This window comes from Nothobranchius furzeri, chromosome 1 (genome assembly GCF_043380555.1).
Source record: "Nothobranchius furzeri strain GRZ-AD chromosome 1, NfurGRZ-RIMD1, whole genome shotgun sequence".
Classification (NCBI taxonomy): domain Eukaryota; kingdom Metazoa; phylum Chordata; class Actinopteri; order Cyprinodontiformes; family Nothobranchiidae; genus Nothobranchius; species Nothobranchius furzeri.
In genome coordinates this window covers 39,275,880-39,291,233 of record NC_091741.1, presented here as the reverse complement: position 1 = coordinate 39,291,233, position 15,354 = coordinate 39,275,880, and the positions used below count along the sequence as shown (strand labels likewise).

At 45.4% G+C, this 15,354-nt stretch overlaps 1 protein-coding gene and 1 long non-coding RNA gene across 2 annotated transcripts in view; one reads left to right on the top strand and one right to left on the bottom strand.

The window, feature by feature from the left end:
• Positions 1-3,727, bottom strand: part of nrip2 (nuclear receptor interacting protein 2) — a 48,069-nt gene extending 44,342 nt beyond the window's left edge. The window contains exon 1 of the mRNA XM_015976838.3: positions 3,411-3,727. Coding sequence (XP_015832324.3) covers positions 3,411-3,566 — 156 coding nt within the window. The 5' untranslated portion in view covers positions 3,567-3,727. The remainder of the gene's footprint in view (positions 1-3,410) is intronic.
• A 2,822-nt stretch (positions 3,728-6,549) lies between these two features.
• LOC139071511 (uncharacterized) lies at positions 6,550-12,800 on the top strand. Its single transcript, XR_011521373.1, has 2 exons — positions 6,550-12,375; positions 12,492-12,800. It is a non-coding gene; the product is annotated as an uncharacterized lncRNA (long non-coding RNA).
• Positions 12,801-15,354: the final 2,554 nt, after the last annotated feature.

The following is a 15,354-nucleotide window of genomic DNA, read 5'->3' as shown; positions in this document are numbered from 1 at the left end:
CACAATAAATCGATAAACAAAAGGTGTTTTTTGTTTCATATGCACAGGTTTAACAACTTTTAACAACTATCAATGGCGGCTGAAGTTTAAATGCACAAAAATAAGCCATAAATACAGTTTCTACTACCAAAGTAGTCACCCTTTGTTGACCCAAACACTGCTGATCTCTCAACACAAATGAAGGGCGGATTAAACAGTTCATTTCGATGCTTCTCCCACACAACGGGTGTTTGGATCTAACTTCCGCGTTTATTGCTCGGACTGTATCGCAAGATCTCGAAAATCCCATGCATGCTTGTTTGCCCCCCTCAGGTCTCCGCACCGGAGCGGAGCCATTGTAAAGCGGGTACCAGTAAAAATTGAGTTCGGAAGCGAGCGGCTGCGGAAGGCGGGGGCGGAGCGGAGCGGAGGTAGTGGAATTTGGGGGTTATTTATCTGCAGGACTGGGTCGTACCTATATGTGACGTCACTCAAAGCAAACAGAATCTGAAAAAACAGGAAGACGTGCTCTGACTGATCTGATCTGTCTCCACTTAGTCCTGTCTTCTGCCTCCTGTCTTGTCCTCGAGGACACTGTCTCTAAAGCCGGGCGGACACTGTGCGACCTTTTCACTCGTAGCACTCAGCTTCAGCTCAAACTGTACGAATTCCTCGCAGGGCAGATCTCACGAGCCATGTGCTCACACTGTACGTCTGGTAGCAACACGTCGGCCCTAAAAATATGCTAAAAATAGCAGTTTTTACGCAACACGTCAGACTTTTTTGTCTTGTTTTGCCTGTTGTCCTTCGGGAGTGCTGCAGGAGGACACACAGGGATTTATGGGGGTTGGATGAGGAAAACGAAATAAAGAAAGTAAATCTGTGTTTTGTGATCAGTTTAATTTGACATGAACACGACAAACACGCTTTCTTGACAATCCTTGTGAGTAAAAAAACGTGTAGAAACAAAAACGAACAACGTGAGATATTAGGGAAATAGCGAGCGAGCGGTGTTGATGCATGATGGCGCATGCGCCGTGAGCGGTTCTGATACTTTTTGGGTCGCAGCTGCTCGCTGCGCCGCTTCAACAGTGCGATACCCTCACGAGGGACGAGCAAAAATATCAAACACGCCAGAAGTCCGTGCGAGCTCACGATTGCTGATCGGCAGCTGGTCACGTGGTGTTAATCACCTCTCGTAACCCCCTGTACACTACACGACGCTCGGAGCAAAACTCGCCCCGATCTCGTGGATTCTCGCACGAGTGGAAAATCGGCTCAAAAACGTGAAAAAGCCAGACAGTGTACGCCCGGCTTAAACCACACAGCATGGCTGCTCTCACTAGTGTTCTACACCTGAAACCCTTTTATCACTCCTGACTCTTCTCACCACCCATTTCAACCTTCTTCACACACTCTCTGTTGCTTTGGACAGTAAACCGTAAGTACCCAAAGTCCTCTCCCGTCTTGACTTTTCTTTGTAAAATGTCTCTTTTGCAACTAGTTGTTATAGCGGTCGATAATGGTGAATTTTAATTTTTTTTATTTTTTCCTCACAGTTGTTCATGAACTATCTGCAGCCCTGTGGAGTTTCTTTTTACTGTTCTTGCCAAATAAAGACAAGTAAAATTGGTCTGAGAAAACTTCCAATTTTTTAAGTTTTTACTCAGATATTCTGTGATCCAGTTCCCCACCTCAGACAATAGTGGCGAAATAAACAATCTCAAGAGAAGTAAAACATATTCTTTATTTTTCCTTCAAAAATGTCAGGAGGGCTGAAGTTGTGGAGCTCGAGGGAATCTGGGAAGACGCCATAAAACCAGAACCTGCTTGTGGGGGATTGCTATTGTTATTATTATCCATCCATCCATTTTCATCTGCTTATCAGTAGCCTAAGCAGGGAGGCCCAGACTTCCCTCTCCCCAGACACTTGGACCAGCTCCTCCAGGGGAACCCAAAGGTGTTCCCTGACCAGCCGTGAGACATAGTCTCTCCAGCCTGTCCTGGGTCATCCTTTAGACCTTCTCCCGGTTGGACATGCCCGGAAAACCTAAACAGGGAGGCACTCTAACCAGATGCCCGAGTCACCTAAACTGGCTCCTCTTGATGTGGAGGAGCAGCAGCTCTACTCCAAGCCCCTCCCGGATGACCGAGCTTCTCACCCTATCTCTAAGGGAGAGCCTATCTACCTTGCAGAGAAAACTCATTTTGGCCGCTTGTATCCATGATCTCGTTCTTTCGGTCACTTCCCAAAGCTCTTGACCACAGGTGAGGGTAGGAACTTAGATCAACCGGTAAATCAAGAGCTTTGCCTTCCAGCTCAGCTCTCTCTCCACCACGACAGATCGGTAGTGCCCACATCACTGCAATCTCACGCTCCATCTTTCCTAATTATTATTATTATATTAATATTATTATTGATAGAGATAATAAGAGTTTCCTCAGTATTCATGCAAACACCTCTCACCCTGGGTGCATTTTTGGGGGACAGCAGTAGTTCAAGAGATAGAGCAGGCTGTCCAGTACTCAGAAGGTTGCAGGTTTGATCCCGGATCTGACACAAGAATGTTGCTGTTGTGCCCTTGGACAAGACGCTTAACCGTCTTCCCTGTTGGTGGTGGTCGGAGGGACCGGTGGTGCCAGCGTTCGGCAGGCCTCGCCTCGGTCAGCGTGTCCCAGGGAAGCTGTAGCTACATCGTAGCTCATCCCCACCAGCGTGTGAATGTGTGTGTGAATGGGTGAATGACTGATTGTGATGTGAAGTGCCTTGGGGGGTTGTAGAACCCTAAGAAGGCGCTATACAAATACAGGCCATTTACCATTTGTGTGAGTGTGTGTGAGTGTGTGTGAGTGTGTGTGAGTGTGCTTGTGCTTTTACATCTGTGTGCTTGTGTGTGCGTGGGTTTGTGCATATGTATGTGTGTGAGCATACGTGTGCGTGCTTGTTTGTGTGCGCATGCCGTGTGTGTGTGCGCGTTTGCTTGTGTGTGTGTGTGTGTGTGAGTGTGTGTGTGCTGCTGCTGCACACTGAAATGTAGCCAGCTCTGACATTTCCTCCCCTGTATGCGGAGCTCCAGACTCTGAATGTTTCATGACTCGTTCTGACGCTGCACTTAATGGCAGCAGCTTTGAAAGAAAGGATTTACTTTTCTATTTTACTAGTTTCACACATTTCTAGGCATGTTGTTTGGGTCAGTCGGCAACATTCAGAAGTCCACAAACAGCCTTGTTTGTAAGTAAAGAAGATGTAATGCTTTTACTGTAATAGATGCAGGAGAATCTTTGGTTTCTGCTCTAGGATAAAGGAAGGGTTTGAGCTCTTGTGATGCTCCTTCACTCTGAAATAATCAATCTGCTGATTTTCAGTCCTAACTATCCTCTGAACCAGCCTGAATATTTTCAGTAAATTATAAACTCTCTAGTCCACTCACCAAATCTTTAGATGTGCCGAGTCTCTTGAGTCCATCCAGGGGCAGCAGGTCAGCGGAGTCCTTGTGTGTGAACTGGGTGGCTTGTTTGAGACGCCTCTGCTGGTGCAGGATGGCTTTGTCCCGGATGGCTAGCTCACCTTTCTTCGCCTCACTCATGGCCTCTGCGTGTAAAGCCAACTGGACTTCAGGGTGCGGTACCAAGAAGAATCCCCCCCTCTCAGTTTAAGGTTGCTGTATATGTCCTCTCACAGAAAAATGACCCTGCAGGTGTTGCTTCTCTCCTGTCAGATGCAGCTGTCAGTCCCTCTGGGTCTCCACAGATTGGTCAGCAGCGTCGGAGGCTTTGGTCCTGTCCTGAGCGCTCCTCTGATGCAGACATCTCACTGAGATCTGCTCACACTCTGACAGAGGCAGCAGCAGAAGGTGGGACTTAGTCTGTGTGCTTCCTCCACCCCTCCCCTCAGTACGATCTGTCCTTGACTCTCTCTCTCTCTCTCTCTCTCTCTCTCTCTCTCTCTCTCTCTCTCTCTCTCTCTCTCTCTCTCTCTCTTTTCTCTCTCTCTCTCTCTCTCTCTCTCTCTCTCTCTCTCTCTCCTCTCTCTCTCTCTCTCTCTCTCTCTCTGTTTTCTTTCTCCCACTCCCATCTGAGCCCTCCTCTTTCTGTCACACTCAAATGTTCGGTTCAAAGCTGATGTTGGCAGAAAGGCTGCAGCTCTTCCTTTCTGTGTTTTTAACCCTGTTAGTCTGAGGAAACGTGCAGCTGGATGGGCTTTGTCTCGTATTGGTCCTGGATCTCCTGCTGTGTAGGTGTGAAGGAGATCACTGTGATCTGACCTCACAATGAGGATCAATTTGGTCCAATGATGGCAGCTATTGATTTCCTCTGCCCCCCCTCTGAGTGCCACAGTTAATGAAAAAAATCCAATTTCTCCCATTCAGTCCACAGAACCCTATAAATGTTGGTCTTTGTTGATGACCTCTAGACGATGACACATTCTTCCTGATGGTGCAGGTGTGCAGGGCTTTACCGGGTAAAACTAACCGCTCATCTGATTTAGTTTATTGTGGAGATTCATGAGGATTTCAGAGTAAAGCTTCTAAAACACACAACACGTCTCTAATGATAAAGTCGTCGTGAAGTCGAAACAAGGAATAGCCGTTTTCTGAATTGCCATGTTTCACCTGCGTGACGTCTGCAACCGCGCACAACTCAAACGGGAAGTGTTTTGCTCAGCAACAAAACACACGGCGACCTCACGTTTCTTGTTTATTTATGCGCTTCTGTAGCTGACCGAGCTAAAACACGTTGTTTTACGAGTGTTATTTTCGTGTCATGTTGTGTTCTCATATTTTTATATTTTAAAGATTTACTTGTCCCTGCAAAGTTCATCAATTCTGCATCAGCCGAGGTATTCCTTAAATTTGAAGCATGGAAGCAGTAGTCTAACGCTACTGGTTAGTTCTAGTCGGCGCTCAGGGGTGTGCTTAGCAAAAAAAGACATATTGCTTACATTATATCACAGTACATGATCAGAATCAGAATCAGAAGTTTTTATTGCCATATGTGTGCCGAGTCACAACATTAGGAAATTGCTGCGGTATTTTGGTGCAGAAGGTAAGATAGAAAAAAAATTGATTAAGAGATAAGCAAATATAAGAACTAATAAAACACTCATGATAAAATTATTAATGTAAAAAGTGTCAAGAATTAGAGAAGCAGCTATCTACTCCGTGTAGTTACTAATCTGAGTGTTTGTTGAATGGTTCAAGCACAGCATCGGGTCACGTGACTGGGACCAATCAACTTGAGTGGGCTGCCCTAGGATGTTCATTCAAAAGTCCAACTGCAGAGGGGAAGAAACTGTTTTTGTGGCGAGAGGTTCTGGTCCAAATGGATCTGAGCCTTCTGCCAGATGGCGGGTTGTAGAACCCTAAGAAGGCGCTATACAAATACAGGCCATTTCCCATGGGCCTCTGCCTCTTGCTTACCCCATCTTGGATTATTCTGCTGTGTCTTTCTCTGGCTCTGATCCATGCATGTCTCCTGGCCAGGCCAGGAACTCCCCAAATGCAAACAGTATATTCAATGCCCAACCGGAGACTGGATCACTGTTACAGCATGGTAACTGGAGCCTGTCGTGCAGTGCCTTGAGCTGGACTCTGCCTTTCTGACCACGTGACCGTCCATCTGATCTCAGCATACAAAGGCTGAAGCTCTCCAAGCCTGCCAAAAAATAGTTGCATTGTCCTTATCTGTAACTTTTATGCTGTCCTTGCACGATAAACCCAAACTAAAATAAACTGTTGTCAAGTTAACAAAACAGTGGAGCAACGTGTCACACCCTGTCCTGTCTTCTCTTACGTTTTAGTCGGTCTCCGTTAATTACTCCCACCTGCATCTTGTTTCCCAATCACCATAGCTCCCGCTCCTCGTGCATTTAAACCCCGTCTGTTCTGTGTTTCATGTCGTGTCATTGTTTCAGTGTCCAGCGTGTGTGTTCAAATAAACTTATGTTAAACGGACTTACCTGTTCGCCTTTTTCCTCCCCGCGTTTGGCTCCTCATCTGATCACGCTCCACTCACCAGGCACGCACGTTCGTGACACAACGAGGTTGTGGAAACTCTTCACACATGCTTAGCAGCCATAGACTGGGACCCAACGAGGGCTGCTTTTGACAGCTTCAATCAATCAATCAATCAAAGCTTTATTTATAAAACGCCTTCCGCAACCCTGTCAGGAAGCCCAAAGCTTAACACTAGAATTACTGTGCTTTCTAGTGCTGTATAGTCACTGACACTAGTCAGTGACTTGATGCAATTTGCTGGGTTCCTTATATAGGAAACATTATTTCTGATTGGCTCAATGAACTGACTAGAATTGGAATGTTTATTATGTGAAGTGCCTTGAAACGACTCTTGTCGTGATTTGGCGCTTTATAAATAAACTTGAATTGAATTGAATTGTGCATATTTGCACCATTGTCCTCCTGCTTTTGTTGTAACACACTAATTACCAGGGAACTCTGTAACATTTGTATTTACTCGGACTGCTAGCTCAGATCAATAGGGTGACGCTGCCATGGACGGGGGGACGGTGGTGGTGGTGGTGTGTGTGTGTGTGTGTGTGGGGGGGGGGGGGTATCTTTACAGTATGTTCTAATGGGAAACAGACTTCAACACAAACGGTTGTTTTCTGCTTGGTCCTAGAGCTCAACCAGTGTCAATTTAATATAGCGTAGTATTACTTTTGGATGGTAAAAAGTGCAGGGGTCAAAACTTGACTTTGGAAAAAGTGGGGGGACATGTCCCCCCTGTCCCCCCCCCCCCCTCAAATTACGCCCATGGACGCTGCTCTATCTTTGACCAAGCAGTGTTGTTAATCACACAGCATTTTCCCCTCATTCAACCAGCAAACTTTCAGCGAGAAAAATGCGATTGATTGATTCAAAAGTGAAGCAGCATCAACTAAAAGAACCGTGGTGTTTCTGTCGTCTTCCTCAAAGATCCACTGGCCGCCAGTGTGACGACAGCAGGGGCGTGGGAGCGCGAAAAAAGACTTTTCTCATGTTTTTTCTCTTCCCTAAATATTTACTATTAGATTTGTTGACAATTTAGAAAATAAATGTAGACTTTTTTTAATGTGATGTTGATATTAGTGGAAAATAAATTTAAATGTTACTGGTACTTTTAGTCTCATTCTGTTGTGGAAATTCTGTGTAAATGTTGAACAAAAACTCTTAAAAGCTGCTTAAACATGCATTTTTTTATTGTGGTCCTATCTCTGATGGCTTTGAAATCATTTTAGCTGAAAGCATTCAGAGCCACTGTAGAAGAGAGCCTGAGTTTAGCTGCGGTAACTCGAGACGAACTGTGAAATAGTCTGAAAGGTTTTTCTGTTTTCTTGTTCAAGTTGAATTCAAACTGACATAAAATATGTGATGATGATAATAATAATAATAACAATTTGATGTCTAACAATTATGTTAGAGCCCAAAGGCAGAATAAAAGTTTTTTTTACGTCATTTTTCATGTTATCTTGTTGTATTGGAGTTTCACATTGTCCCACATTGAGTAGTCTCTGTCCCACATTTGGTGAGTTGGGATCTGGTCACCCCACATTGTTGCATTTGAACGACTGTAACGTATACAGTCAGTTAATCTACGCTCACCTAAAGGATTATTAGGAACACCACACTAATACGGTGTTTGACCCCCTTTCTCCTTCAGAACTGCCTTAATTCTACGTGGCGTTGATTCAACAAGGTGCTGAAAGCATTCTTTTGAAATGTTGGCCCATATTGATAGGATAGCATCTTGCAGTTGATGGAGATTTGTGGGATACACATCAGGGCACGAAGCTCCCGTTCCACCACATCCCAAAGACGCTCTATCGGGTTGAGATCTGGTGACTGTGGGGCCGTTGTAGTACAGTGAACTCATCGTCATGTTCAAGAAACCAGTTTGAAATGATTGGAGCTTTATGACATGGTGCATTATCCTGCTGGAAATAGCCATCAGAGGATGGGTACATCTTAGGTGTGTTCTTGCTGTGTCTTTCTAATTCCATTCTTTCGTTCTACCCCACCATACACAAAATGTCAGTAATCAGAACATGATATCACCGAGCAAACATAATAACAGAAGAGAGAGACCGTAAACAAGAGGACAAACACATACAACACGCTTTAAAGACCTACGCATACCCTACATTTGGCAATAAACAAAGGAAAACAACAAACAAAAACAGAAAGCAAAGAACAACCCAAAAAAAGAACCAGAAACCCAGAAAGACAAGAACCAAAACCAGTGATAACCCTACCATACATCAGAGGCATAACGGAAAAAATAAGAGCAACAATGAAAAAACACAACATAAACACACCAACAAAGCCATACACAACAGTTAGAAACAGACTAGTACACCCAAAAGACAAAATATCAGCTGGACTTAAATGTGGAGTCATCTACGAAATCCCATGCAAAATATGCAATAAAACATACATAGGAGAAACCGGACGCCAACTCAATACACGGACAATAGAACACAGAAAGGAGTGCGAGAAAGAGGCAAATCGTAAACACACAAGAGCAGCAAAAGAAGAAGCAGAAAGTACAATAAAAAAGTCAGCCGTAACAGATCATTGCTTAAGAGAAAACCACATAATGGACTGGGACAGCACACGGATCATAACCACTGAACAACAAAAATACAAAAGATGGATCAAGGAAGCAATCGAGATAAGGAGACGTGGATGTGGGACCATGAACAGGGACGACGGAGTTTACACGCTGGACCACGTATGGGACTGCATCGTTGGAGAGGGGAGAGCGGGCAGTAGAGGGCGACAACGTCCTCTGCTGCCCGCAGATAAACGGAGAAGGAAGTGACGCGCCACCATCAGCGTCAGCCTGAAGAAGCCGGCAGCCGTCGGCGAAACTGTAGCTACAAACAGGTAAACAAAACTGTTTCTGTGTTTAAAAAAGAACGAAAGAATAGAGGATGGGTACATGGTGGTCATGAAGGGATGGACATGGTCAGAAACAGTGCTCATGTAGCCCGTGGCATTTAAACGGTGCCCAATGGCACTAAGGGGCCTAAAGAGTGCCAAGAAAACATCCCCCACACCATTACGCCACCACCAGCAGCCTGCATGATGGATCCATGTTCTCATTCTGTTTACGCCAAACTCTGACTCTACCATTTGAATGTCTCAACAGAAATCCAGACTCATCAGACCAGGCAACATTTTCCCAGTCTTCAACTGTCCAGTTTTGGTGAGCTGGTGCAAATTGTAGCCTCTTTTTCCTCTTTGTAGAGGAGATGAGTGGTACCCGGTGGGGTCTTCCGCCGTTGTAGCCCGTCCGCCACAAGGTTGTGTGTTGTGGCTTCACAGATGCTTTGCTGCGTTCCTCGGTTGTAACGAGTGGTTATTTCAGTCAAAGTTGCTCTTCTATCAGCTTGAATCAGTCGGCCCATTCTCCTCTGACCTCTAGCATCAACAAGGCATTTTGGCCCACGGGATGTTTGTCCCTTTTCACACCATTCTTTGTAAACCCTAGAAATGGTTGTGTGTTAAAATCCCAGTAACTGAGCAAGTTGTGAAATACTCAGACCGGCCCGTCTGGCACCAACAACCATGCCACGCTCAAAATAGCTTCAATCACCTTTCTTTCCCAGTCTGACGTTCAGTTTGGAGTTCAGGAGATTGTCTTGACCAGGACCACACCCCTAAATGCAGTGAAGCAACTGCCATGTGATTGGTTGATTATATAATCGCATTAAGGAGAAGTTGAACAGGTGTTCCTAATAATCCTTTAGGTGAGTGTAGTTTGTTATTGCGTAATGTTTCAGATACTTCATACTAGAGATGTACAATATATCAGCATCAATATTGGTATTGGCCGATGTTAGTCATTTTTTTAACGCACCGGTATCGGCCCGATGAATAAAGCAGGGCCGATGTTAACAACCAATATTTTTTCCATCTTGTTTCTATTTGTTTGCCTGTTTCAGAGGGTGAGGGGGGTGATGTGTATTTGTTTAGTCATGTGACAGTGATTGTAATCCTCTGAGAAGCGTAAATGTGTGTGTTACGTGTACATAATAACGTAAATTCAGCTTTAATAATGTTCATTCTATGGAAAATCTGATGATTTTAGAAGCATTAATGTCAGTATGTTGGTATCTGCAAATATCGGTTATCAGCCATAACAGTGATCTTAATATCAGATATCGTATTGGCCCAAACATTTCATATCGGTGCATTACAGCTTTATTCACAGTGTAGCAACGTTTTTACCTTGAATTGCTGACGGTTTTGGCATCACACAGTCGCCATCTTAAGAGCCTCGCCGGTGTTGGTGGCATCACTTCCGCAGTTTATCCGTGGGCAGTAGGGGATGATGTCACCCTCTGCTGCCCGCATCTTCCTGGCCAATCACCACATCCCATGAATGGTCCGGCGTGCAAACTCCATCATCTCTATTCCCCAAACACGTAGATGCAAAAGGTCGATACCAAGAATAAAATGATCCCACGCTGTGCTCTTTTTTTAACTGCTTCATCTTTGAGTAAATGTATTTGATCATGTGACATGCTCATCTCTCCTTCTGTGGTATTCGAATAAACATTTTGATAGCGGTGCTCTTGCATTATCCTCTCTCCTCCATATATCTCAGACCTTACAAGTGTTAACACCCCCTCCCGTTCTCTCAGATCTTCTTCTTCCATCCATCTTGCGGTTCCTTCTGCTCGTCTCACTACCATGGGGAGCAGAGCTTTCAGCCGCTCTGCTCCCCGCCTCTGGAACTCACTCCCCCCAGACATCAGGAACATTGACAGTTTTACCCTTTTCAAAACCAAACTCAAAACACACATGTTTAAATCTGCCTATGACCTCTGATTTTATTGAACTGTTTCTCTCTTGGTTTTTCTACTTTGCGTTTTATTGCTGTTTTCATGTATTTTTTGAACGTATTTTCTGTCAAGTGACCTTGGGTGTTCTGAAAGGCGCTTTTAAATAAATTTGATTATTATTATTGTAAATTAAATCTAATAAAATACTTGACTGAGTCATTTTTGCTTGCATTTAACATGCATATCATTTGTCATCCACGAGCACCCCCAGTTCCCACGGCCTTGCTGCTCAGGCTTCTCCTGCACGGTGCTGTCGTATATCCTGCACCACTTTGAGGAGTTAATATGGTCCCTGAGGAGTTTCTAGAGCTGTCAGAGGACCAGCTCGCTCCAGAGCATTCACCTCAATGTGAACAAAGAGAACAAGGTGTTTAAAGTGGTCCTGCAGTGGATTAACCACCTGCCGGCTGAAAGACAGAAGCACTTCACAATGCTGCTTTCCAAGGTCACTTACAAGTTGATATAAGCTTTATTTTGATATGCAGAACTGAGCTCTGTTTCTCCAAACAAATGAGCAGTTACATGAATCAGCTGTGTCAACTGAATCGTAAATATTTTAAGAAGAAACAATCTGATGCAGTTTTTTTTTAAGTTGTAGGCATTGTACACAGTGACATCAACTGTGTTCAGGCTTACCTTCCTGTTACCAACACATAGAGCACGAAACCAACCATGGACATGACGCGTAGCACCTTTGGCATTGAAGTAGTGGAGGACCAGCTCTACGTGGTTGGAGGAAGCTAGGATGGGATTTTGTCCTCCGTAAAGCGCTACGATGACAATGATCGAAGTTGGTCCCTGGTCTCTCCCATTATGAAACTCGGGCGCACATTAAAAAGTTAAAGTCCCAGTAGTTGTCACACACACACAGGTGTGTGTGCGAAATTTGTTCTCCGCATTGACCCACCCCCTGGGGGAGCGGTGAGCTGCAGACACAGCCGTACTCTGGAACCATTTGGAGGTTCAACGCCCCAACCCCTTAATGCTGAGTGTCAAGCACGGAGGCGTTAGGTCCCATTTTTTCAAAGTCTTTGGTATGACCCGACCAGGAATCGAACCCTGATCTCCCAGTCTCAGGGCAGACACTCTACCACTAGGTCACTGAGCTGGTCAGTCGAACCATAACCTTGAACTGCTGACCACTGCACAGACTCTGTGACCTGGCAGCGAGTCTGTTTCCTCATCACTGCTGAATTTATAACCAAGTCCTTAAATGAGAACGCACCATTTTATCTATATTTTGTAATATATTTCTTTGCACATACGTGTTTTAGCTCGGACGTATTTCGGCTGTATTTTTACTGTTCGTTGTTTTTACTTTTTAGCTTTTTTCCTAGCTCGGATGTATTTTCAGCATGTTGTGTGGTGGGGTGAGTACTCCTCCATCTCTAGAACATCTTTGAGTTCTTCATTTCAGGAGAGGGAGCTCACCAGCTGCGGGGCATCAGTGATCAGCGGCAGCTGCAGCTCCTCAGGCCATCCACAGCAGAGCTCTATTTAAGAGGAGAGGGAACCACTACACAGCGCTGGATGATTAGCTACTCACGGTAGTATCTGGCCTCTCGTTCTAGGAAGCTTGTTGTCTACGCTGATAATTGGCTGATACAGTTCTTGGACTCTTGTGTTGGATTTTTATGGACTCAAGTTTGTATTTTCTCTCCAGGATTATTGGACAATCTTCCCTGACGCTCTGGGTTTGTTGGATCTGATCCTCCATCCGAGTAGCGGAACCAGTACAGGATTACTCACCTGGAAAGAACCACTACCTACCTGGACTTCACGGTTCGCCTCTCCTCTTATCCTCTGCCACCCCGCCTGGCTCCCTCTCCTGGACTCACCCCTTCACTCCATCTGCCCTCCTCGACCTCCTCCACCTGCAGGACTTTGGACTCTCTCTGGCTCCAGCTGTCTGGGGTTATTCCAGGGACACTTTTTGTTAGATTCCTCTAATAAATCATTGTTTTGAACTTGCCACCCTTTCTTGTGATGATTCTTCATGTCGTGGGTTAAACACGTTCCCAGGAACATGACACAGCACTTTGGTTGATTCTGTATAAAGTTCTCTATATATAAATCTGGACTGGATTGGATTATAAATCTCAACAGTTAGAAGTCATAGATTATGCTGCAGTCCTGTTGAAGATAATTACTCTCCAATGAGTTATTTTAAAACACGTTTTTCTGATCATGAATATTTGTAGCTTCATCAGCACTCGTGTGTAAAGAAAGCAGAACTTTCCTGTTAGACTACGATCTGATGGACCAGAGCAGGTCTCGTGTGCAGAGGGATCAGACACACACACACACACACACACACACACACACACACACACACACGTGTGGTGAATTAAATATCCACATAAATTGAAAAAGTTATTTTTGTCTTCTTTGTAAATTAAAATGACTTAGTGTTCTTTTTTTGTAAGACAAACGTTTGCCGGCGCTAACACGGCTGAGCAGTATGATCCTGACAGATGGGCCGAGGTTGAATAACGCAAACGTTTGTCTTGCAACAAAAGAAAATCAAGTAATTTGGATATCCCCTTGTATCAGTTATGCAAAGACTAGTAATATGTGCAGCCTCAAGCCAACTTTATTGCTGACTTTATGCACATTTCTATGAGTGACTTCCATTGGGTGTGCTGGGAAACTTAATAGCACAAGACAGATGATGCGTTCCAAGCCGCAGTGCATCAGGCAGAAATAAAAGACAAAAAGCACCAGAGGATATGAGCCAACATAAACCATCGTGTGCTAATTCTATTTTTTTGGGGTGGCGACACTTTGAGAGTGTTACTGTGAGCGTGCGCAGGACACAGCAGCCTGGGAGCGCATCAATGATTAGAGCTCTGCATCCTCTCAGCTCAGCAGAGTCTCCAGAGACATAACGGGGGGAGCGTGCCTTCTCTTGTGCAGCCCCAAAACTCTGGAACTCTCTGCCCCTCCGTGTGCGTCTGGCCTCCTCTGTTAGCAGTTTCAAGTCGGCCCTGAAAACACACTTGTTTAGTATCGCCTTCCCTCCGTGACACTTTTCATGAAAATCTAGCACCAAATTTGAGTTTTGAACTCCGTTTTTATGATTCAGTTGCACACTTTTGGCACCTCGCACCACCTGGTAGTTTATTTGGTTTAATTTGTGCCATTTCAAATGTTTTTATCATTCGTTGCATTATTTTATTTTTTTAGTGCTGTTAACTGTTCTCCTATTTTATTGTTTTTAGAAGGAATTTTGATCTCCGACTATTTATGCTTTGTTCTTATGTATTTTGCCTGTTCTTATTGTGTTTCTTGTTCAAGCATTTGGCTTTTTTATGTACAGCACTTTGGTTAGCTGCCATGCTATTTTGAAATGGTGCTTTATAAATAAATATGGTATGGGTATGGTATGTCTTTAATTCCCTTGCGGGCTGGGGGAGCGGAGACCAGGGTCGGATCAGGTGCACAGCACCCTGCCACAGGCAGCAGGTGAAGGCAGTGTGTCTTTAATTCCCTGCACGGCAGAGGAGCTGAGACCTGGGTCGGATTGGGCCCACAGCAGGGCGCAGCACCCTCCAGAAGCTGATGGCTGTGTCTTTAATTCCCTGCGGGGTGGAGGAGCTGAGACCTGGCTCGGATCAGGTGTGCAGCAGGTCGCACCAGTCTACAGCAGGTGATGGCAGTGTGTCTTTAATTACCTGCAGGGCAGAGGAGCTGAGACCTGGGTCAGATCGGGCCCACAGCAGGGCGCACCACTCTCCAGCAGGTGATGACATTTGGTGTATGTGCTTGGCTGAGGAGCCAATGGGGCGAAGCTACCATCTGTGGGATTATGACTAAACACCTCTAAGTCAGAATCCCACCTAGACGTAATGATACTGTAGCGCCGCAAATCTTCGTTTGGTCCCGGATAGTTGGCCCTCGGGCCGGTGCGGAGAGCCTTTTGCGACTGGGCTGGGGTGCGGCCGGACGATGGTCGCCCCTCTCCGATTGCACACTGCACATTTGTGGAGGGCGTGGTGCTAAATGACTTGCAGGTGACCTGATTCTGGGTCAGGCTTTCGTGCGTGGCAGAGCAGCTACCTCGCTGCGATCCATTGAAAGTCAGCCCTCGATCCAAGTTTTTTTCGGGGTCCTAGCCCCCATACCCTCCACCCTCCTCCACTTCCACCAAATGGGAAGACCAGTCGCGGAGGTGGGTGGAACTCGGTGGCCCAGCAATTCAACCCCGGGAGCTCGGCGGCCAGCCGACACCCGGGGCCAGTCCCATGTCCGGATCAATGCAGAAGGGTGAGCCACTGCCTGCAGCCGAGGTGTCAGAGAGCCGGAGCTGGCCTGGTGACATTTTTCCAAGTGTTGTACTTTTTCCAAGTGGTAGAAAATTTCCAGCTTCTGTGTGCTGTTAGCACACAAAAGCTGGAAATTTTCAAAGTGTTGAACTTTTTCTAGTCCGACTATCTGTGCTCGTTGACGTGTGCTACTATGGCTTATGCGCAGACTGATTTTTTAAGGCTTTGTTTAAGTTTCACAAATCAGGTAAATGTTTCACA